This window comes from Apostichopus japonicus, chromosome 23, assembly GCF_037975245.1.
Source record: "Apostichopus japonicus isolate 1M-3 chromosome 23, ASM3797524v1, whole genome shotgun sequence".
Classification (NCBI taxonomy): Eukaryota; Metazoa; Echinodermata; class Holothuroidea; order Aspidochirotida; family Stichopodidae; genus Apostichopus; species Apostichopus japonicus.
In genome coordinates, this window is record NC_092583.1 from 5,320,157 (window position 1) to 5,345,238 (window position 25,082).

The 25,082-nt window shown below is 37.7% G+C and overlaps 2 protein-coding genes across 2 annotated transcripts in view; both read left to right on the forward strand.

Annotated features, from left to right (window-relative positions):
* Positions 1-25,082, forward strand: part of LOC139964962 (unhealthy ribosome biogenesis protein 2 homolog) — a 36,568-nt gene that overhangs the window by 10,683 nt on the left and 803 nt on the right. Inside the window, exons 9-24 of the mRNA XM_071967078.1 lie at positions 598-760; positions 1,260-1,342; positions 2,393-2,579; positions 3,572-3,660; positions 7,204-7,570; positions 8,206-8,436; positions 8,737-9,188; positions 9,800-9,950; positions 10,762-11,019; positions 12,004-12,144; positions 17,646-18,168; positions 18,621-18,706; positions 19,620-19,850; positions 20,595-20,781; positions 21,158-21,251; positions 21,721-21,829. Of these exons, the coding sequence (XP_071823179.1) occupies positions 598-760; positions 1,260-1,342; positions 2,393-2,579; positions 3,572-3,660; positions 7,204-7,570; positions 8,206-8,436; positions 8,737-9,188; positions 9,800-9,950; positions 10,762-11,019; positions 12,004-12,144; positions 17,646-18,168; positions 18,621-18,706; positions 19,620-19,850; positions 20,595-20,781; positions 21,158-21,251; positions 21,721-21,829 (3,352 nt within the window). The remainder of the gene's footprint in view (positions 1-597; positions 761-1,259; positions 1,343-2,392; positions 2,580-3,571; positions 3,661-7,203; positions 7,571-8,205; positions 8,437-8,736; positions 9,189-9,799; positions 9,951-10,761; positions 11,020-12,003; positions 12,145-17,645; positions 18,169-18,620; positions 18,707-19,619; positions 19,851-20,594; positions 20,782-21,157; positions 21,252-21,720; positions 21,830-25,082) is intronic.
* LOC139964963 (zinc finger protein 862-like) lies at positions 12,154-16,114 on the forward strand. The gene has a single exon (XM_071967079.1). It carries the CDS (start codon positions 14,328-14,330, stop codon positions 15,690-15,692), a length of 1,365 nt encoding a protein of 454 aa, XP_071823180.1. The 5' UTR covers positions 12,154-14,327; the 3' UTR covers positions 15,693-16,114.

Sequence of the window (25,082 nt, forward strand, 5' to 3'; positions counted from 1 at the left end):
ACTGCATGTGTAAGGCTGCATGAAGGAAAATAAAAAAAATATTAAATAATTCAACCTTGGAAAATGGATTAAAAGGAATGCTCCTGCCATTAAGTTCTGTTGTTGATTTCAATCAGTTACTATATTTTAATATGATGAACTTAATGTTTCTCAAATACTGTTGCTTTCTGTTTTCTTTCATTATAAGCTAAAAGTATTGCTTACTTCTGAGCTTTTTCTTTGCAAATAAGGAACAGCCTTGTTTTCTTGTATTTGGATAATTTAAGCTTTTATGTATCTTATTTATTAAGAAAGATGAATGCTTTAACAAATTGATTATAAATATATAATCATACAGAATACATTTACATTTATCATAAGTTTCTCACTCATAAACTCTATCAAACTTAATGACAAATTTAAGTCTTTTCACTACATCTTGTTTCTGCTGCAATAGTGGATACTGGACAATTCCTGATACTTTTGGGTACAAGAACTATGAGACATGTGCTTTACTTGAAGTAGGTCAGAATAATGTGAGCTGATATGATTGTACTGACAGTAACTTCAAAGAGTTACATGTTAACAATTATATGATATTAACCTACTTCTTTTCAGACCTAAAGTGGATACAAGCTTTTTGATGTTGAAGAAGTTACTGCATCTGCTGGGATTTTCAGAGACAAAGGCATTGTGGGATAGTTCTGATGACCTAAGACCATCTGTGATGGGCAGTGTACATCTTCTTCTCAAAGCAGTGATTCAACATGATATTTACAAGGTACAGTGCCATTCCTCTTAGATACCAGCTGCATTGTACATTTATGAAAGACAAATGGTGGAAATGTTGTAACTTAAGTAACAGTCAGTGATTAATTAGCTATGTTTTAACTCATATTAATGAATATGAACAAATAATAACCACATATGTTTGTTGAAAGGGTCATATGTAAAGAAATTTAAGAGTGATATGGAAGTACAACCTGGGCCGATAGCAGTTGTTTTTTAATGGTCTACAACATATCAAAATTAGTTTTGTGCTTAAAGTTATCCTGCAAGAGATACAGTGAATGTAAACAATTATGCTGAAAATAATGGCAACTAGAGAGCCATCAGAAATCTGGTAACAGTATTGTATGACTGAATCACTGGTTGCTGTGACTCTCATGTGCCTTACCAACCCCCCCCCCTTCCCCCTCCTTTCTTTCTCCCACCTCTACCTCCTCTCAAACACATTTGTGGGCAAAGGTTGTCTTGTAACATTCTCTCCTCAAACACAGGTCACAGACGATGAAGCAGAAAATGGGAAGCAACAGGTTTACCTCAAACATCTGACAAGTCAGGTGATCGCCTTTAACCAATGGTAAGCTACCATTGCTTCTGTTTACATTATTACAAGTACTTTATAGTGATCTATGCAGCTAGGAGGTGTACCATGTACAAACATCATGTCTTCTGGCTTTAGCTTGAGTTGACTGTTTCCTACATTTGTCCAGCCACTGATGGGATTTACCAAAATGTAACTTTGTGTCATGCTCTGTCTTTGAGTATTTCTGCTTCTCTTGTGAAAATGAAAAAATGGAAATAGCTTTGTTTCTCTCTGTAACTTTGACAAATAGTATGACAGTGAACCAAACATTTGAGGATCGTTACAAGTATAGCTATTTAATGAATTCACATGTAATGGTTTACTGTGGTCTTTGCTACAAGAGAGTAGAGCTGAACCTGCAGGTAGTGTGTTTTAGAGTAGTACCTATAAGTATTGATAAATACATAGTACATGCAGGTAATATGTAGTGGAGTAGCACCTGCAGGTAATGTCTAGTGAAGTAGCACCTGCGGGTATGTGTAGTAAGTAGCACCTACAGGTAATGTGTAGTGGAGTTGTACATGCAGGTAATATGTAGTGGAGTAGCACCTGCAGGTAATGTAGTGGAGTAGCACCTTCAGGTAATATGTAGTAAAGTAGCACCTTCAGGTAATGTAAAGTGGAGTAGTACATGCAGGTATGTGCATGTAGTAAGTAGCTCCTGCAGTTAATGTGTAGTGGAGTAGTACATGCAGGTAAGATGTAGTGGAGTAGCATCTTCATGTAATTTGTAGTGGATTAGTACATGCAGGTAATATGTAGTGGAATAGCACCTGCAGATATACATGCAGGTAATATGTAGTGGAGTAGTACCTGCAGGTAATATGTAGTGGAGTAGTACCTGCAGGTAATATAGTATGTAGTGGAGTATGTTAAGTGGAGTAGTACATGCAGGTAATACTGTATGTAGTGCAGTAGCACCTGCAGGTAACATGTAGTGGAGTAGTACCTGCAGATAATGGACATTCTGCTCATTTCTTTTTTTTCTTTCAATATCAGCTATTTTACATTCTAATTGTAATTTTACTCCTCATTTTTTTTTAGGAGTCAGCCATCTTGGTTTTCCTGTCTTCGTCTTCTCTTCTCCATCGATCATAAACTTTTGGAGATCCATCAAGTCATTGCTTTGAGGGCTGTTCTCACAGAAGATAGCAACGAAACCAAGGAACTTGCAGAATCTAAACTGGAATTCTTTCGTGAAGTTTGTGATACATATCTCAAATTAAGACAGGTCAGTCATGACATTATAAAGTGACCTCTTCTGAGTATTTGGCCTACTCGTATAAAGGTGTACTGTACTGTATGTAGACAGCCATGTGAGATCCTGGCTGAAGAAGCATTTGTTTGAAATCTTTAAATGGTGGGGAATCAGCATCAAGATTGCATCTCCACAAATAATAAACTATTTGTAGTAAACCACCAAATATAGAAAGGATGAAAAGAATGGGAGCTTGTTACTAGCAAGGTTGGTAATTAATACAGATTAAATATAAATGTTAGAAATAATGTTGTTTCAAGTGTTGAATAAAACTAAATGTGAATTGGTATTAGCAAAGGAGTGTTAATTGATTTGTTTGTCGATAAATTTGAAAATTGAAAGACAATTTTTTGAACGACACTTGGGCCAATGAGTAGGCCAAAGTCTTCTTCCTGACCCTTTAACAGTGGTGTTGGGATGCGGTGTGAGACTACAATATTATGTCTACTGAAGTAGCAGGGCAATAAGCTAGCCAAATGCTTCATAAAGCTCTTAATAAAGGACTGGGAGTATGAGGCATGAACCCAAGATTGGTGATGTGATAAGTAAACTGACCTCTGATGTTGCTCACGTAATTTTCTGAATAGTGCAGTCATGAGTTTTCTATGTTGTGTTACTTTGGGAAGCATTCCTCATTGACTAAATTTTCTCTATTTAATGGCGAGATTTTCTGCCATATTTGTTGGCAATCAAAAAGATGTCTGATGTATTTCAAGCAAGCATATTCAACCCGTCCTGAATAATTTAATGATGATTTATAGCTTCTTACAGAATAATGTTGTCAAAGTGAGAAGTCATCAGTTAGTCATCAACATTAAAAATTAAAATCTAAATAATCTTTACTTTGCATGTATCAAAATTATTTAATGGAAGTTGGGGGACAGGGTGTTAAAGATGTTTTCCTTTTCATAAGTTGAATGACAAACCACCAAATTTAGTGTCATCCATGTTTTTTATCTTTTCAGTTTCCTAAATTTTGTGACTTCTTGATTAAGTGTTGCTCACTGGAATCACCAAGAGGAAAACTGATGTTTCCTGCAAGGTATCTGGCAGAGTAAGTTGAAGCATTGGTCTGTATGAAGCATTTATAGTTGTTTGTGAGAATGATTGATATTATTTGTATGCTCTTGAAGCATTGGTCTGTATGAAGCATTTATAGTTGTTTGTGAGAATGATTAATGTTATTTGTATGCTCTTGAAGCATTGGTCGATATGAGGCATTTATAGTTGTTTGTGAGAACGATTGATATTATGTTTATGCACTTGAAGCATTGGTCTGTATGAAGCATTTATAGTTGTTTGTGAGAATGATTGATATTATTTGTATGCACTTGAAGCATTGGTCTGTATGAAGCATTTATAGTTGTTTGTGAGAATGATTGATATTATTTGTATGTTCTTGTCAAATTTAATGAGACAACAATTCCTGTGTTTTATTCAATCATCAAAGTAGTGAATAGTAGCCTAGGGTTGCTTTACTGAACAGACTGTTTCTTTTGCATTGAATTATTCTGTCGGTAATGTTACCTTTTTTTGGCTTAGTTGCTATCTTTTCAACTTCATGGGCTATATTTTCAGCCGATTTTTTTTAAATTCAATATTCAAATAGATTCTTTAATAACCCCATAATTAACATTCATCTAATGAGAAAAGTGTGTAGTCTATCTAAAGTAATCAATTATAATCTAATTGTTTTCTTTGCTTATAACTTCATGTGTTGCTTGTGTTGTTGTCTTTTGAAGGACAAGGAACAAGTTCACATATAATTTCTTTTAATATCTTAGCAATATATGGCTTGAACAGCGTAGAATGATTTTACATGATGAATGAATGAGTACTTTACAGTAGGAATGTAATTATCCTGATATATATATATATATATATATGGCTTTAACAGTATAGAATGATTTCACATGATGAATGAATACTTTATAGTAGGAATGTAATTATCATTAATTATTAAATTAATTATATATATATATATATATATATATAATCCCGGTGGAGGCTGAAAGTTTTTTCACTGTTCTTGATTTTCCAACTCATTACGATTTTCATTTATATATATTCATTTGCCTTTGTCGTTTACCTCCATTGCATTAACATAAAGTCTGTTCAAAGTATCTCTTTCGAGATCCGGCTTTAGGAATCACAAATGATTTTCGAGTTGGTTAGCATCATGTTTGATCTCTAGAGTAAGGCAAAATATGTCACCAAAAACAGAACTAGTATTGTTCGATACAGGTGACAAACGCCTACAGTGGAATTACGATCTTCCTTACCGGTTTCGAACCTCTGGACATACAATCAGCGTCCATAGCCTAGTGGTTAGGGTGTCCGCGTACAGAGCGGGAGGCCCGTGGTTCGAATCCCGGTGGAGGCTGAAAGTTTTTTCACTGTTCTTGATTTTCCAACTCATTACGATTTTCATTTATATATATATATATAAATCAATAAAGAATAACACACCAGAATTTCTTGATATTCTTCATTGATTTATATATTTAAGTTACTAGTTTTCGCCGACAAATCTAGGAACATGTACAAAATGGACCCAAACGCATACAACAAGATCCTCAGCGAAAATATAACGACAAAGTACAAGCATGCAGACCCCGGTACTTCGGACAGCATATCCACTGAGTTCGTCAAAATATCAAATGAGCTGGATATCTCTGACAGAATCGGCAAGTCGGTTGAAACTCCTGCATACATCACACTGAAAGACCACAAAGACGACTTCACCAGCCGCCCAACCTGCAGACTAATCAACCCATCAAAAAGCGAGATGGGCAGAGTGAGTAAGCACATGTTAGACCGCATTAACACCAACCTAAGGAAACGACTACAGGTCAACCAATGGCGCAGCACCCCTGCTGTTTTAGAATGGTTCTCAGCTCTGAAGGATAAAGCGCACCTCTCATTCATGATCTTCGACATCGTTGACTTTTATCCTTCCATCACCAAAGAGCTACTCAGCAAATCACTATCATAGGCCCGCCAGTATACCCCTATCCAGGACACCATCATGCACGCCAGAAAGTCCCTCTTATACGATCTCGTGGGACGCCCTTGGGTAAAAAAGGCCACCACAGATGCCTTTGACGTCACTATGGGCGGTTACGACGGAGCTGAAGTCTGTGAGCTGGTGGGCTTGTACATCCTTCATAAGTTAGGTGATCTCATCGACTCGCACGATATTGGCCTCTACAGAGACGATGGTCTAGCTGTACTCAGGAACCACTCGGGCAGCCAAGCGGATAGAATGCGGAAACGTATCGTAGCAGCCTTTCATACCTTCGGTCTAAAGATAACCACCCAAGCCAACATTAAGACCGTTAACTACCTCGACGCTACGCTGGACCTATGCACCGGCACACATCGCCCATTCCGTAAGCCTAATGACCAACCCATATATGTTCACTGCCTCTCCAACCACCCCCCAGAAGTCACCAAACGTATTCCAGAGAGTATCAGCAACAGGATCTCCACTCTTTCATCTAACGAAGAGATCTTTGACAACGCTGCCCCCATATACAATGATGCGCTCCGAGATAGCGGCTATATCGACCACCTAGTATACAACAACAGTACGGAGAGCAGCAGGAAGCAACCCAGAAAGAAACCCCGTACCAGGAACATAATATGGTTTAACCCACCTTACAGCCGTAATGTCAAATCTAATGTGGGGAAATTGTTTTTCAGACTACTCGCCAAGCACTTCCCGAAAGGAAATAAGCTCCACAAAATTTTCAACAAAAACAACGTGAAATTGAGTTACAGTTGTGTGGGCAACATGCGATCAATCATCAACAGCCACAATAACCGGCTTTTAACACAAAACAAGCTTAGACCGCAACAGGCTCAACGCATATGCAATTGTAGAGAAAAACTTAATTGCCCCCTCAACGGGAATTGCTTGGTGAGCAGTGTAATATATAGGGCCGATGTTACCACTGGTGATGACACCAAATCATACATAGGGCTATCGAGTGGCCCCTTTAAGCAAAGGTACAGTAACCACAGTAAGTCCTTCCGCCATGAGCGTTACGAGAAAGAAACAGAGCTTTCCAAACATATATGGGACCTGAAGCGTAAGGGTGCCCCCTTCGTTATTGAGTGGAGCGTACTTAAGCATTCCAATACACGCATGCGTAGATCCGGTCAATGTAACCTTTGTATTGATGAGAAGCTTTGTATCCTCCTGTCCAAAAACCCGCATTTACTCAATAAGAGATCTGAATTCATCTCCAAGTGTGGCCACAATAGGCTCAAACCAATGAACCGTGCACGTAAGAAATAGGGTTCGTGTTTCCCATAGAATATATCCGCGCAGCGAGTATTTGTTCAGTTGTCTGACGATCGCCACCCTAAGGGCGTGAAACTCCGAGTAACAGCTGTACTTACCAAGGCATCTACTTATATATATATATATATATATATATATAGGTTTAACAGTGTAGAATGTTTTCACATGATGAATGAATGAATACTTTACAGTAGGAATGTAATTACCCTTCCCTTTTCTTTTTCGTTTGTGTTTTTTTAAGTTTGATGACATCGAATGACAAGTAACTAACTTTTCTTGATCAATTAGATTTGGCAAAAATATACAGGAGCTGCCTCAACAGACATCTCTTGGGATTTGGACAAGTTTGAGAAAAGCACTGGCCAACCTGATCAGTGACCTAATTGTAAGACTTAAAGAGGAACAGATGTCGGAACCGCCTTCGAAGAAGAAGAAAAAGCGACAACTTGTTGCTGACATTGAATCTTTAGATGATTTTGAAGGCTTAGCTGCTCTCTTTGGATGTGTACTGAGGAACTGTAAAGTGATTGAATTTACATCGATACCACAAGGGGCACAGACAGTCAGAGTTGAGCTACAGCAGATAGTGGATGATATGATACTGCCCTCATTAAATGCTGTGGTGGCGATGGACACTGAAGACTACATGCCAAAGGTAAACATCTATATACTGAAGGTAGCACTACAAATGTATCCAGAAATTAGAGGGAGGCAGGAGGGAAGGGAATGTGTTTCTGAAAAGTCTACCCATCATGTCAACCAAACAAATTCCTAAATTTTATTGATGTCTCATTCCAAACAAATTGTTCATGCTGAGAGTCAACTTTCATGTTCTGTCTGACAATATTTTCAAGTTAATAACAAGTTTAAGTTTGTTTTAGATGGCATTTTGTAATTTTTTATATATAAAAGCACCTCTGGAAATGAATATTCAAATGGTTTTCTTTTAAAGAGCAACATTTCAACAAACTGCTACATGTTTCTAAGCAATGATTTAAATGAAATTCTGCATGAGCAATAAATGAACAGGTTTTACACTTGTTTGCTGCAATGAAAAACTGAATGTCATTCTTCAACAATGATGCATGACTATATGGCTACATTATGAAGGGATTTATTTTATAAAATTAGGTATCCCAAATTTCTGCAGTTGTAACTGTTTTGGCGTTTGTGTTGCAACTGAGATGTTATCTACCTAAAGTTATTAATAAATATCTTTCAGGGAAGCCATGGAAAGTAAAGTTGTAATTACATTTCTCTTTCTTGTGACTTTTCATCATCTCTCTGTAGGGTCTGGTTTCTTTCTTGTCTGGTATTCTGTATGTAGCATGTTGCTATGGTGATGTTCAGCTCTTACTGTATAACTACATGAACAGGGAAGACTCCTCGTATCAGAGTTTGGAAGGACCTTTGAAGAGTCGGGAGTTCCATCATCTTCACAACTATGCCACTCAAGATACTTGGAAGTTGGTTGTTACAGCCTGTGATCAAGCTAAAAATGAGAGACTAACATTTCATCTGGTCAGTGAAAAGTTTATACTTTTGGTTTTAATTCTTCCAAGAAATAATTCATGAAATGCAATATATTGGAGGTGTTTTTAATTTTTACAACGTTTGAAGGTAAAACAAAGAAATTTAATTTTCGTTGCACACCTCCATTTCCTGTAGTCTCTGTGAAAATCACCATTGTTTTTCCCTAACAGTAGCAATGAATTCAATTTCATTATTGGGTATATTTGTAGATAAGTATAAAATAAGTTGTATTGAGCATATGTGATTGTTTTGTTTAATTCATGCTGAATAATTTGTTCTCTTCTGCAGAATAATCTGGTCATTCAGCAGATAAAGTTGTTAGTGTTAGCTACGGAGCCAATAATCGGAGTTATCAAGGACAGTCTCGTGAATCTCACATCAGGGCTGTTCACTGACTGCAGAGCATCCCTTAGCAATTTGAGTCCTTCCGGTACTTCTATAAGCAAATCCAAGTACCCAGCAGCTCACTTGCAGCGACTTACCAGCAATTATGCCATTCTAAGACATTACATGTCAGAGGTGGACAGAATTAACTTTGCAACTCTCCTCTCACAACTTCTCTTTGTCCATGAGCCCTTATTGGACTCTGGTGGGCAACATACCATGCTGCAACATGACACCTCTGGCTCTGAGCTTGCAATCAATTTCCTTGAAAGTGATCTTTGCATGGAGGCAAGAGATCTTCAAAGTCACTTGTTAGCCAAAGCAGTTGAGGTCTTTTCCTCCTTGATGACTTCAAGGTATGTTTCATACAAGACATGTGGATGTTCCTATGCAATTTTTGGAATGTCATTTAAGGTCAAGAGGGGTCAAACATGTTTTAAAATATAACTCAAACATTACATTTAAAGTGGAGATCTAGGTTCACTTGAGGATTAATAAAGTAAAAAAAAATTAGGATCCTTAGTAACATTAAATCTCAAAATTAAAACCAAGTTTATACTTCCTCTCATATATTCAGCTGATAGGTCATATTCTCCTCCCTGTTGATCTGCCTGTTGTTCTCATACACAAGGTACTCTCAGCCAGGGTATGTCAAATCAAAAAGTGGTGTTATTATCATCTTGAGAAGCAAAGGGAGTTGTAGTTTCATCACATGATCATCCCTGTCACTGTATGAAATCAAAGTGGTTTTGACATTTCATGTACACAACTACTGTACTGTATGGATTTCAGAGGTTGCTTTCTTCCAACACAACAAAGAATTCTTGTTTCAAATGGAAAATCATTGGGATGTATTATGTCATTTCAACCATAGCTTGCTGGTGCAATAATGTATCTTTGATTTTAAACACACTGGAAGGAATAAGAGAAAAGTCTTGAATCTTGGAATTATTTCAATGTTTTACAGACCATCTCTACAAAAAGGCCAACATGTTCCAGAGCTACTGACAATATTGGACAACCCTAAAGACCTGCACCTTGTAATGAAAGTGATGAGTTCAGGAGATATGAATGTTCTACAAGATTCTCATCATCATTACATTGAAGTCTTTACTAAGGTATGGACTGTGTTAGTTTAGTTTATTGGATCGATAAAGTAAGAGGCAAGACTATGCAACATATTCTTGCACTTCTCATTTTACAGAAGGATATACTCTTGAGCTTCATAATTGAAACATTGGTTAAAGTACAAAATGACTGTCAACAGACTTATTCTTGGAAATGTTGAGAATGAATTATATGATGTGTCTGTTGTGAAATCAGTGGTTAAACTGTTTGTAGCCACTGTGATTTGAAAATGTCATATGTGTCTTGAAACAGTACCAGACTAATGTTTTAACAAGGAAAATCCAGGAGAAAATATTGTCACTGATCATGTTTAGGCAAGGTGTACTTTGGTGGTTTAATGATATTATTTCAACAGGCGTCATACTATTCTTGTTTTATCTGCAGTAATCTATCACCTGGGATAACAGTTACATCGTCTGAATTAATTCATCTAGAAAGGCTAATGTCATGCATGTTATTCATCCTTCAACTTCACATGGTCAAAAGAGCCATGTTTGTTAATAATATTTTTTGATCCAAGGCTGTTGCACTTTCACTAAAATGCAGAAGTTGAGTAGATCAAACAATCGGTCTCAAATTCTCTACAGACGAGGTATTTGTGAGAATATGTGAGATTGTGTTTGGTCATTCTTCTGTTATCTTAATGTTGATTGTAATCCTTTTCTGTCTGTATTACATTAAGTATTCATACATGAAATATTACTGTTTTGGTCATTTGCAGTTTCCAAGTGCACTGCCAGTTGCTGTCTGTATTGCATAAAGTATTCATACATGAAATATTACTGTTTTGGTCATTTTCAGTTTCTAAGTGCGCTGCCAATGGCTTTACTCCCACCGAATGACCAGGCCTGCTGTTTGGTGTCTCTAACATACCTTGACTCCTTGTTAACCAAGAGAAGTGAGCTTCCAACTGATGACCAACTTGTCTGTTTGTCTGGTATTAGGAGACTAGCAATGGAATGTGTGAAAGAACTTCCAAAGTCAGATGCCATTTCGCAGATCGACATGAAGGCCATTATTCTTGAACTTGCTGCAAGTCATGTACAATTAAGTCAACAGGTGGGCATTTTATGTTCCTATTGCATTAATTGATGTATGTTATTTATGAACCAATTTGTTTTGGTACTAAAAAGAGTTTGGTGCAGGATGGATGTTAATGGTAAAACAAATCCAGAGATTATCTTGAATGACTCCCTCAAATATCTAAGGAAAATTTTGCTCTGTTTTGGAGATATTTAGGATAAAGTTGTGTCAGTTGGCTGGCATGTTGCCAATTTGTGATATTCATAATGCCAGTAGGATGTGAAACTTTCCCTTTGTGTTTCTTTTCATATTTTTGAGGTGAATTTAAATTGTGGAAACACTTCTAAAGTTTTTTATGATTGCCGTTACGTTAGATTCAGCATATGCAAAACCCAACTCCATTACGAAAGAAACACATTGTAAGGCATAAAAAAAACCATGAAAATTCAATGTTATGTTGGTTGATGGTGGTATCATCCAACTGCCCAAGTCTTACCACTTTTCTGTGAAGGAAAATTACACTGGTGAAATCTCACAACTTATAAAAGATTTATTTTAGCTTTCTTGGATAGTTGTTCATCAATGATGTTGGTCAGGATTTGCTTCTTCTTCAAAGATACAAGTGTTGTAGTAAACAAAACTATTGAAATTATCTCATTATGTGTTTAAAATTAAAACCAGTCAAGGGATCTAGGTAAAAGGCAGAGTATGATTGGAAAAGAACATTATTCTCAAGCTGTGCACAATGCGGTTAGACTCAGCCCATGAGTGGTTTAGTTTGGGACATTACTTTTCTTTGTAATACATTTTCACTATCTTTAGTGTAAACTATTAATATCATTATTATATCCCATGAAACAAAGTTGCTCAATGAATTAAATGGATTGACCTTCAACTTGAGTACCTATGTCATCGATGTCATTTCAAACATACCCTTTATCGTGCAATGTGAGACAGACTTGGCTTTTAATATCACTTCAAATTGAAAGGCACAATTTCTCCACATGTTTTCTTGATTAGGTCTTGAGCAGCCAATCAGCGGAGAGTGTGGTGGCATTGCTTGAAATCACTCAATACACGACTGAGTTGATCTTCCATTGGCTGAGGAGAGAAAGGGTCTGGACTGAGGGGAGTGGCTCTATCAAGGGTCTCATTAAGAAGGTCAGATAACTGCCTCATGCTTTCATTTATTATCTCATCTCCCTACATGTAATGTATAGGGAGATGAGATATTCTACTGCACATCAGAAATGTGAGGATGTGTGTGTGTGTGAGTAAGCAAAAAAGGCCATAAGGCCAACCAAAATCAAATGTGGTTGGTAGGTGCCTGACCAAGTAACCTTGTGCCTGCATGATTGATGACATCATAGGTTTAAGGTCAGAGGTCAGTTAAGATAAAAATTGGTTTTCAGCCTTTTTCTGCTTATCAACATGTAGGAAAAATTCATTAAACCAAAGATATGCAGAGAAAAGATGTTGGTGTTTAGGGTCAAGGACAATGGTCAGTTGAGGTCAAAGGTAAATTTGGCCTAATTTGTGAGAAAAAGTGTTTCGCAAACTCCTCCCACACTGTAAGTGTGTTCAAGTTTAAGCTAACTGTGTGAAGATATGGCATACATTGTAGCAAAATTACAATGCCAAGAGTAAAGTCATGAAGAAGGTGAGATGTGCAACTCCATGGATTGATTGCCATCTTGTTGTTCTTGTGCCATGGAATTGATTGCCATCTTGTTGTTCTTGTGCCATGAAATTGATTGCCATCTTGTTGTTCTTGTGCCATGGAATTGATTAAATTGCCAGTGCCTGCTTAGACTGCTGGTTGTAAGAGTGTATATTGGATTAAACTACAGGAGCATCCAACCCTTTTTAATTACGGTCGCCATGGTCGCATTGGCGACCAAAATTCTCGGCTGGCGATGAGAATTTCTGGAAAAATTAATGCTAGTCGCCAGCCCTATAAATACTGTGGCGACCAGATTTTGCAACTGAAAATTTCACCAATGCTTTACAAAAATCTGAAATGTACTTACTGACTAAACGCACGTTGCTATAAAATTAATATTGAATGGATTTCCCGTTCCAAAAAATCGCAAAGTACAAAGCAACAATAATTTCCTAAGACCGCTGTACACACATGTCGTAGTTGTCTACGTACCATACCGTTGTAACATGCATCTAATTCCCATTGACATTAGTCACAGATTATAAGTAGGTCATCGACATTCGAACTTGGCAACTTGCCCAAGTTCATCGCACCGTGGGAACGACACTACACATTGAACACGCTGATACATTTTCTCGCCATCTGGACGCCTGTAGTGTAAATTTTGGTGTAATATGCAAATTATTGTACTGCGCGGTTAAAACTTAACCTTATTGCTACACAAATATTTTGGGAAGCTGTTGTAGAAGTTACTTTTGTATCAAATGTTAAGTACTGTAAGGTACTATAATTTATAAAAAGAGGGTTTTCTTCAGGTGGTAAGGAAAAGGGATTTTCGGTGAACTGAATCTCTTTGTATAGTATTTGGATACTTAAAATGACAATGTACATGCAATTTCTATTTGTCTTTAAGTAAGCTCTACTTAGCATTTTTAACCTTTGTGGATCTTTATTGGAATAAATACGAAATGTATTGTTTTACGCCAGTATTTAACGGTAAGCATTTTTAAATTGTTGTACGTGTTTATACGTATTAATACGATTCTGTGCGCGTAAACGTGTCCAGTTATACGTGAGCGGTACTGTAGCTATCATTTACGTTACGGTATTGTCCCATACATGTGTGTACACATGGGTCTTATGTTGCCACGACTATCAAAACGCGGGAATTAGAACTTAATCGTACCATAATTAAGGCCCGTGTGTACACACATGTATGGGACAATACCGTAACGTAAAACGATAGCTACAGTACAGCTACATGACAAGAATTAGTTCATTAGCCATATGTTGCATTTTTCAGCTCTCTTGACTTCAACTTAGTGAAACTTTATCTCTTCTGCAAACAAACTGATTAGTTTGGAAGAGTTGATTTGATCGCACCTTGACATTCTACCTTGATCTGATAGTGATTTGGCTACTAGTTTTGTGAAGAGTTGCGTAATAGGCAGCTCAACTGAGGTGTGAAAAGATGAGAAAAAGATGGGAAAAACCTGCCGTTCAGTACAAACGGCAGGTTTTTCGATGCAACCTAAAGCTAATGTACAATTTCGTGGCATGTATAATTTATAGCACAACTTAAGTCATTTGAAGTTCGGGTATAGCGGTATAGTGCGGTTTTAAAACTAGAGTCACTCACTTTGCCTTTCTTCACTGGATTAATTTAGACGTAGTTCATAAAATGTCTCGGCAACTTTCTTTAGCGAATTGTTTGGGAAAAAAGAGAAAAGTAGACGATGGGGGGCTCTCAAGTTCGTCGTTTGAATGTGCTGAGGATTCTGAGGAAATAGAAACTTTCCCAAGTACGTCAAGCAAGACAAAACCACTTCAAGCAAAAAAAGTTCAAAAGGTGGCAAGGAAGTTTAACGAAAGTTGGTTAAAAGACTTTCCATGGGTGAAATACATGAAAGAATCTGGACAGATGTTTTGTAGTGTTTGTGAGCAGTACCCTCATCTGGCAGATAAAAAAACCAAACTTGTTCAAGGCACGGATATCCTTAAGAGAGAAACGCTTGTGCTTCATTCAAAATCGAAAGCTCATTTTAAATGTGAAGAGCACAAGAAAGTAGTCGAGAATCCTTGTCAGCAACCACTGGCGCATGCAGCTCGCAGGATGCAAGCATCTAAGTATAAACATTTAACAGTACTTTTCAACACCTCATACTACGTTGCCAAGCAGAACTTAAGTTTTATGAGCTTCTCAGGTTTGTGTGGGTTGCAGGAAAAAAATGGTATTCCTGTCGAGGATCAGTATGTTCATAATCAAAAATGTGGGGAGTTTATCGAGCACATTGCTGCTGTTCTACGGGATGAAACACAATCGAGCATGAATGCTGATTCATCGACACGGGCCCGGCCTTTCTCCATCATTTGCGATAGTTCCACCGACAGGGCCATGCTTGAGAACTGTAACATTTACGTCAAATTCACCGACGAAGATTCCCCAAAGACAATGTTATGGAAGGTTATCCCATTGGAACAAGCAAATGCAGATGGGTATTTCGCAAAAATTAAAGAAAGTTTTGGCGTTGAAAACTGGGACGGAATAAAAGATTCCATTTTAGCTTTAGGGGCAGATGGGGCAAGTGTTATGAGTGGCTGTGAGGGAGGGTTGTTTGGCAAGATAAAGCAAGAAATCCCAAAGGTGATTTATGTTCATTGTAGTGCACATCGACTACAGCTCGCACTGCAAGATGCTTGGAAGAAGATACCGTACATGTCGACTTTTGACACAACCATTTGCAGCATTTATGCATTGTACCATAGATCGCCCAAGAAAACAACTCAGCTTGAAGAAATAGCCGCCATTTGTAACCAGACAGTCAATAAATTCCACACTATTCACGCGGTTCGATGGGTGGCCAGTAAGCACAGAGCTACCAAAGCATTGGTCAAAAACTTGAAGCCAACTATCTTACATCTCCAAAACATGGGGGCAGCGGACACAACAGATGCGGCAACTGCACGAGGGCTGCTTAAAACCATATCATCATACAAGTTTGTTTCCTTTCTACATTTTGTAACTGACTATTTAAACCCCCTGTAGCAACTGTCTGTTACTCTTCAGAAGGACACCATAGTCGCGGCACAACTACCCCACGTCATAAATTCAACCATCATCAGCTTGGATAACTTGAAAGAAAGTCCGAAGTCGGGAAGTTTTTCCGAAATGTTTTTCAACGAAGTTGGAGAGACAAATTTGTACCATGGTATTGTTTTGAGCGGCATTGGGGCGAAAGATTGCTTTGTCGAGCATTCTCAAAAACTTGTAGCAGAAACGAAAACTGCCATACAAAAGCGCCTAGTAGAGGACGAAGATACAACAATACGCGCTTGCAGAATTTTCGACCCACGTACATGGAGCAAGTCCAGTGACAAACTAGCCCTCATCAACCAACTTGTCCATAGATTCGAACGCTTTCTACCCCTCGACGCAGCAAATGCAATACTCAAAGCTCACCAAGAATGGAACTCGAAGCGCACATAACCTCACTACAAACTGAAAAAAATATATATTCAGAGGTACATGATTACATCGTTGCCAGCTACACTGAATACCCTGTTATGCACAGTCTCCTCAACTTGATGGTTTCTTTACCCATTTCATCTGCTTGCTGTGAAAGGGGATTCTCGGCAGTCACTAGAATTAAAAGTGTCTACAGAACCTCACTCCTTCCCAAAACTCTGGACAATTTAATGCAAATCACTGTCAATGGCCCCCCACTTGCAGATTTTGATCCGATTCCAGCAATAGAACACTGGTACTGGGAAAACGATGGTCGAAAACATGTTCATGGACATCGAGTACCTGCACGCAAAAGTCGCTAAACAGAAACAGAAAATGCCGCAGAAGAAAGTAACAGTGGAGAAAAGTAATAACTATGTCATGGATCTATTTATTGAGACTATACAGAACTTATCAGTTTGCCCGTTTTACAATCAATTCATGCTAGGCACGCATGCTGTTTACTTTATTTACTAGTTAAAACTACAACTTACTGTTGTAGGCGTGGCTTTCGTATTTTGCGCTGACATCTTTGAGAGTTTGAACTCAGAAAATTACATTATTTGGCAGTACGCCAGCCAGTCAGGGCCTGTACATGTGTTAACGTTATTAAATTTAGTGGTGTTTACGTTTATAAATTGTTTGACTGATATTTGTGTACGGACGGTCGGGACCTAGTATTTATACATTACGACCCTTTTTGAATTTGGGAATAACTTTAAAGTCAGGACTTGGCAAATCTGAACAGGTAAAATATTTTTCACCGTACCATTTTGTTAGAAAATAATATACATTAGCCTATGTCATTATTTTAAAATCAAAATGTACTACTAGCCACTGTCATCAGTATAACTACTAGCTTTCAAGTTCAACGTTAGTGTAGTAAGTACTGACAGTAGTGCTACTCGATGTTGAGCCTAAGCCTAGTGTTTTTTGTACTAATATTTAGCATATCAAAGTGGCGATCACATTTTCATTCTTGGCGACCAGAATTTGGGAAAATTAAAGATCTAGTCGCCACAGGATTTTCCTCCTGGCGACCTCATTCACTGGGGAATTAAAAAGGGTTGGGAGCATCATACTCAACTTTCACAACTTGGTGTTTGTAACTTACAGTACCTGATGATAGACCTTTAGCAGGCATGTGTAGATGGTTTCAAAGAGTTCTTGAATGAGAGGTATGGATCCATAAGAAGGCATACAAATTTAAATTGATTGTTCATATGAACACCATGAATGTATTTCAATAAGGATAATTGCAGCAGGAGCAGCCCTGTGTAGTGTTACAACATATTAAAGATACAACCTGATCATATCTTGTCATTACATTCAACTATATAATAAGGTTTCAATATTAAGAACAGCACTTTTTCAATCTGCTACAAATATTATGCTAATGCAAAATTAGATATTCAACATTTCAAATGAATCACATTTCATATTATATATGCAAGCAATTAGGTGTACTGAGATTCTCTTATTTTTCTATTCCAGGTGAAATCTCTTACAAAAGAATTTGTGTCCGGAGAAAGTGATGAAAATGGTTTCGGTCAAAGATCATCAGTCATTGATCTTACAGCTATCGTTTTTAGATTCTGCGAGAGGCATACTGAAAGTGTGCCATCCAATTTCCATGAATTTTCACAAACATTTTTCCAGTTTTTGAATGAATTCATCATCAGCATTGATTTCTCAAACTGTTCTCCAGCTATTGTCTACACAGTTTCATCAATATCTAACTTCTTTGTGAGTCTAAATGAATGGAAGCCGACCAAAGAGAAAGAGGTTAGCCAAAATGCAAGCATACAGTCTCTGCAGAGTGCTTGGCTGAAAGCAGTGTTGCAGTGGTTGCCTAAATGGAAACCATTAACCAAAGACAACAACTTGTCCAAGTTACTTCAAATGGCTACAGATAAATGCCTGAAGTTGGTATCAACAATGAATGAGGAACAACTAAGAGATGCATGGAGCTGTTTGTATCTTCTACTGGGATACCAAGAACATCATTTATCAACAGGTAGTTAAGAGACCCTTATTTGAATTTTTATTTTTATTTGCTTATAAAATGGACTCTATGTTGCTGTCCTTGTCAATACTTGCCCATGCATACACAAACATGCAAAGCATGATATTAGTTTGCAGTGTGTGAGTCTGACTGTTGTAATGTGCTTATAAACTTTGGAACATTAACCAGATAATGTGATATGTTAATCATTTCCTCCTTGTTAGTGGGGTAAGGAGGACACGAGGGAGGTGAGTAGGATACTTCATGTAAATGGGTGTGAAACGATGATTGTTTTTACTTTTGTTGAGATGTTAGTCGAAACATGCCTTTTTTTCGGAAAATTGGCTCAGAAGTATGAAGAAACTATTAAGTACTTGTTTCACAAAAGCTCAATTATTCTAATCTTTGTTTTCATCCTCCTCCCATAAAAGAAACTCTCAGAACTTTCTTGTTTTTGTTGAAAGATATGCTAGGAACTTTCAAGGCAGCTGTACCTTTGATGGCCATCACAGAAATTGAGCAGTATCTAATAGAATCTATCAAATCATTGGTAAGTGGCTTAACATCATAACATGTTTCGAGTTTTTATTGGTATGCAGACATCTAAGGTTAGAATTATATAATAATTTCAATTTACATTTGTTCAATGAAGAAGTAATTTAATTTTGATCAGTGTTCATGATAGTGGTGCAAGCAACATGGTAAATAGCTCGATTCTACATTCTCTACTTTAGCTATTATGTTTAAGTTATCAGGCTGTGTGGTTCTCAAAAGGAGTATTAGGGTAGCATATGCCCATTAAAAGCTCCATTGACTTACACACTAAATCACAAAAGTAATGTGGTCTCTAAGTCTAGATAGAAGTTCTCACTAGCTAAACGCTACCCATCACCGGATAGCTGACAAGTTGGCCTTTCATGGCACCATCAATTTTCCGTATCATGACCATGTAGACTTTTTGCTATCCGAGCCGGAAGTTTTCGTCACTTGTAAACAAATCTCTTCACTGAGTAGTAAACAATTTTCATACGCTGCTCCTGGGAGGCCTAAATGGGTCTAAAATTGACCCAATTTTTTCACCACATGTACTTCCATTCATGCTCTTCAACATGCAAGCCACAAAAAAAACTAGATCATGATTGATAACAGGTCAAAAAAGATGTTCTCCTGCTGCTTTTCGGCACTTTTCCTGAAGGAGAACAATCGGGCGGATGGATATAGACTCTAATAGGAGTATGCCACCTTAGGCATTGCATTGTATCTGTGCATTGTTCAACATCCACAATACTGCTGTGTTTAGACTTATACATAGCTACAAACAATGATGAGATCAAACGCCAGTGTTGGTGTAGTACATACTGTAGTCTGTCCAGTGGAACACATGTATGATATATGTTATACAAATCCTTTGGAAAGAATTACCTACACCTTGACAAATGAATGTTGCCTTGTTTTGGTTCTAGACAATTAATGGAGGCAACAGAATCAATCTAATGGCAGGACTTTGGCTGTGGCAGGTGATTCCATACAGTCAACTTGAGGAATCAAAGCTTGCTGTTGTTTCTAACCTGATTCCAGAGCTAATCAGCCAGTCGATGCATCTCATGCAAGAAACATCACTGGTCAGAGAACTAGATGGTAGCATGATTGCCTTGTTGTTTAACAGCTTAGCTTATATCATCAGTCAAGGAAAGGTAAGGATATCCTAATAATTATTATGGTTTTGTACTTTCACTGTAGCCTTCCTCTAAAGTAGAGCATTGAGTTTAATAAATATGTTTTTTATACAATGTTAACTCTTCATTGATTCACCTGCCAAACCTCATACTTTATTTAATCACAAACATTTTTGGCAGTAAATGTCACAGATTTAATATGTAATTATTACCACTCATTCCTGATTCATGTTCTACTGATTAAGTTTAAACAGTTATGACAATGCGGTGAACAAACTCAAGGGATTTGCTGTAAACCAAACTCTATGAGCTGCACTAACATTGATGATCGGGCCTAGAAATCACAATTTTAACCAATTGCTATAAAAGGCTAGTGCTTAAAGAGTTCACTGACTTGCAGCACACATTAGTTTTGTACAGGCTTATTGGAACAACTCAACCATAGTTTTCGATAATAAGCAATAATGCAGGGTTTACTTTGGTATGGAAATCATGCGAATGTTTTACTGAGGACTGTTACCCAACTTACACGTGTTTATGTATTTAATGTCTATTGCCAGAAAAGTACAGGTGCCTTTTTTATCTATTGGCAAACAGCAAACAACACTGGCACTTAAAATGAGTTGAAATATGCAAATTGAGAGATAACTTACATGGTTCACATCAGTGTAAGGACCATCAAGCTTGATGTCTTGGAACTAATTACTATCGTTTAATTACTATCATTTAATTACTATGTTTTGTTGTTGGCTTTGGTTTCAGGACTTGTTGGTGGAAGAAACTGCTGTGTCATCTCTGACTCTCTGCCTACTCCTTCCTTTAGAGCTTGTCCCCGCAGTTTGCTTCCCAGCTGTAGTCCAATCTGCTTGTAGGTTGGTGAATGACATGATGCTAGCATTTCCACAGAGTATCTTACGGTCATCTCACAGCTACCTGGCATGTCTGCAATATATCCTTTTGTTGAACCTCTTTAATTATCTTCGTTGAAATAAGCTGTATTCTGCTTATTCACTGACTCCCTGAGTCAGATCTTCAGTTAATGTTACTGATAGTGCTATAGTAGAGTGTTTCTATCATGTTACTTTTCTTTATTATTTTTTGTATTTGAGTAATACATCTCTGTGGGGTGTTGTCTGGTTGAGAATACTTACAATGATGTGACTCTAAATCTGTTGTTATTCTTGAGTGATAACTCCAGTTGACATTGGTAGTTTCATGTCCACATAACACACATACAACAACACTGTATAAGTGTATTACTTCACTTCTTATATTTAACTTCTATGTTTGACCTTGATAATCTAAAACCTTGACAATTCTAGCACATCTTCTTAAGCATGTAATGAAGCGAGGGCAACAAACTCCTGCAAGTCCAATTCCAGATGAGATGCTGATTGCATGTGCCGAAGATATGGAAAGGTAAAGTGGCTCTTCAAGGTTTTTTTTTTTGCTGTTTTGATTTATCAGTTTAGTTTGCAGCAGCGTCACAGAACTTAAGTCTATAAACTTTAGGATAATTTGTTATTACAAGGCAATATAAACTGTCTGTACATGGCTTAAGGAACTTGTTAAAGCTAAAGTAGTCTCTGAATTGCAAAGCTAGGAATTATTTAAAATCTGAATGTATTGTTCAAGCTTTATTACTACTTCAACAAAAGCACTACCAATATATAATGTGCATCGAAACATGGATGGAGGCATAGTCGAGTTTGTAGGCAACATAATTAAAAATGTCAGCATTCATAAATCTGATATTAAAGGTTTATGCAACCATTTGTCATTGACCTCTTACCTTCCCCTTCCTCTTTACAGATATGCATACTTTGATCTGGTTTCAGAGAATACTTTATCCATCACTATACTATTCACTTATCTTTCTTTCCACCAGGTTGTTGACTTTGTTTGCCTCTCACAAGGAAGCCAAACAGGTGACCTGTTTCTTGGTGGCATCCTTCTTCCAGGAGATGCAGCAAGGCACACTCTTACCTGCTTTCAAAGTAAGCAACTCATTCCTCAAATGTGTGAAATCTTGTTAAAATTCCAACACAATGCATTTGATAAGCTTCATTAGTCTTTACTATAGGCTTTACATGGAACTTTCATAACATTCGCCATACCATTGGTGTATCCTTCAGAATAGAATACTTGACTATAATTGTTATATACTGGACAAGGAGGGGGAGCATTGAGCTACGAATGAATCCATACCATTGGTGGGTCCTTCAGAATAGAATACTTGACTGTTATTGTTATATACTGGACAATGTGTGTTGAGGGGGAGCATCGAGCTACCAATGAATCCATACCATTAGTGTATCCTTCAGAAAAGAATACTTGACTGCAATAGTTATATACTGGACAAGGTGTGTTGAGGGGGAGCATTGAGATACCAATGAATCCATGCCATTGGTGGATCCTTCAGAATAGAATACTTGACTGTAATTGTTATATACTGAACAAGGTGTGTTGAGGGGGAGCATTGAGCTACCAATGAATCCATACCATTGGTGTATCCTTCAGAATAGAATACTTGACTGCAATAGTTATATACTGGACAAGGTGTGTTGAGGGGGAGCATTGAGATACCAATGAATCCATACCATTGGTGTATCCTTCAGAATAGAATACTTGACTGCAATAGTTATATACTGGACAAGGTGTGTTGAGGGGGAGCATTGAGATACCAATGAATCCATGCCATTGGTGGATCCTTCAGAATAGAATACTTGACTGCAATAGTTATATACTGGACAAGGTGTGTTGAGGGGGAGCATTGAGATACCAATGAATCCATGCCATTGGTGGATCCTTCAGAATAGAATACTTGACTGTAATTGTTATATACTGAACAAGGTGTGTTGAGGGGGAGCATTGAGCTACCAATGAATCCATACCATTGGTGTATCCTTCAGAATAGAATACTTGACTGTTATTGTTATATACTGGACAATGTGTGTTGAGGGGGAGCATCGAGCTACCAATGAATCCATACCATTGGTGTATCCTTCAGAATAGAATACTTGACTGCAATAGTTATATACTGGACAAGGTGTGTTGAGGGGGAGCATTGAGATACCAATGAATCCATGCCATTGGTGGATCCTTCAGAATAGAATACTTGACTGTAATTGTTATATACTGAACAAGGTGTGTTGAGGGGGAGCATTGAGCTACCAATGAATCCATACCATTGGTGTATCCTTCAGAATAGAATACTTGACTGTTATTGTTATATACTGGACAATGTGTGTTGAGGGGGAGCATCGAGCTACCAATGAATCCATACCATTGGTGTATCCTTCAGAATAGAATACTTGACTGTTATTGTTATATACTGGACAATGTGTGTTGAGGGGGAGCATCGAGCTACCAATGAATCCATACCATTGGTGTATCCTTCAGAATAGAATACTTGACTGTAATAGTTATATACTGGACAGGGTGTGTTGAGGGGGAGCATTGAGATACCAATGAATCCATACCATTGGTGGATCCTTCAGAATAGAATACTTGACTGTAATTGTTATATACTGGACAAGGTGTGTTGAGGGGGAGCATTGAGCTAGCTACCAGTGAAATCATATCATTGGTGTATCCTTCAGAATAGAATACTTGACTGTTATTGTTATATACTGGACAATGTGTGTTGAGGGGGAGCATCGAGCTACCAATGAATCCATACCATTGGTGTATCCTTCAGAATAGAATACTTGACTGCAATAGTTATATACTGGACAAGGTGTGTTGAGGGGGAGCATTGAGATACCAATGAATCCATGCCATTGGTGGATCCTTCAGAATAGAATACTTGACTGTAATTGTTATATACTGGACAAGGTGTGTTGATAGGGAGCATTGAGCTACCAGTGAATCCATACCATAAGTGTATCCTTCAGAATAGAATACTTGACTGTTATTGTTATATACTGGACAATGTGTGTTGAGGGGGAGCATCGAGCTACCAATGAATCCATACCATTGGTGTATCCTTCAGAATAGAATACTTGACTGCAATAGTTATATACTGGACAAGGTGTGTTGAGGGGGAGCATTGAGATACCAATGAATCCATGCCATTGGTGGATCCTTCAGAATAGAATACTTGACTGTAATTGTTATATACTGAACAAGGTGTGTTGAGGGGGAGCATTGAGCTACCAATGAATCCATACCATTGGTGTATCCTTCAGAATAGAATACTTGACTGTTATTGTTATATACTGGACAATGTGTGTTGAGGGGGAGCATCGAGCTACCAATGAATCCATACCATTGGTGTATCCTTCAGAATAGAATACTTGACTGTTATTGTTATATACTGGACAATGTGTGTTGAGGGGGAGCATCGAGCTACCAATGAATCCATACCATTGGTGTATCCTTCAGAATAGAATACTTGACTGTAATAGTTATATACTGGACAGGGTGTGTTGAGGGGGAGCATTGAGATACCAATGAATCCATACCATTGGTGGATCCTTCAGAATAGAATACTTGACTGTAATTGTTATATACTGGACAAGGTGTGTTGAGGGGGAGCATTGAGCTAGCTACCAGTGAAATCATATCATTGGTGTATCCTTCAGAATAGAATACTTAACCGTAATTGTTATATACTGAACAAGGTGTGTTGAGGGGGAGCATTGAGCTACCAATGAATCCATACCATTGGTGTATCCTTCAGAATAGAATACTTGACTGTAATTGTTTTATACTGGGCAAGGTGTGTTGATGGGGAGCATTGAGCTACCAATGAATCCATACCATTGGTGTATCCTTCAGAATAGAATACTTAACTGTAATTGTTATATACTGGACAAGGTGTGTTGATAGGGAGCATTGAGCTACCAGTGAATCCATACCATTGGTGTATCCTTCAGAATAGAATACTTGACTTTAATTGTTATAAACTGGACAAGGTGTGTTGATGGGGAGCATTGAGCTACCAGGGAATCCATACCATTGGTGGATCCTTCAAATAGAATACCTGACTAATTGTTATAAACTTGACAAGGTGTGTTGAGGGGGAGCATTGAGTTACCAGGGAATCAATATTCATCACTTGTACATTCAACTTGAACTAAGATGTCTGCACAAATACAAATTGTAATTATGTGAAGTTTCAGTACTCACGTAGAAAGTAAGAACTATTAAAGATCCTTTCACAGGTGCTATTTGAAATTAACCAGCTTCCTAAACCTCCATGTTCAGATGTGCCTCTTCTGTCAAAAATATTTCTGTAAAATATTG

Excerpts from the sequence above, each read along its gene's own strand:
- LOC139964963 (XM_071967079.1), top strand. The coding sequence starts at position 14,328 with ATGTCTCGGCAACTTTCTTTAGCGAATTGTTTGGGAAAAAAGAGAAAA.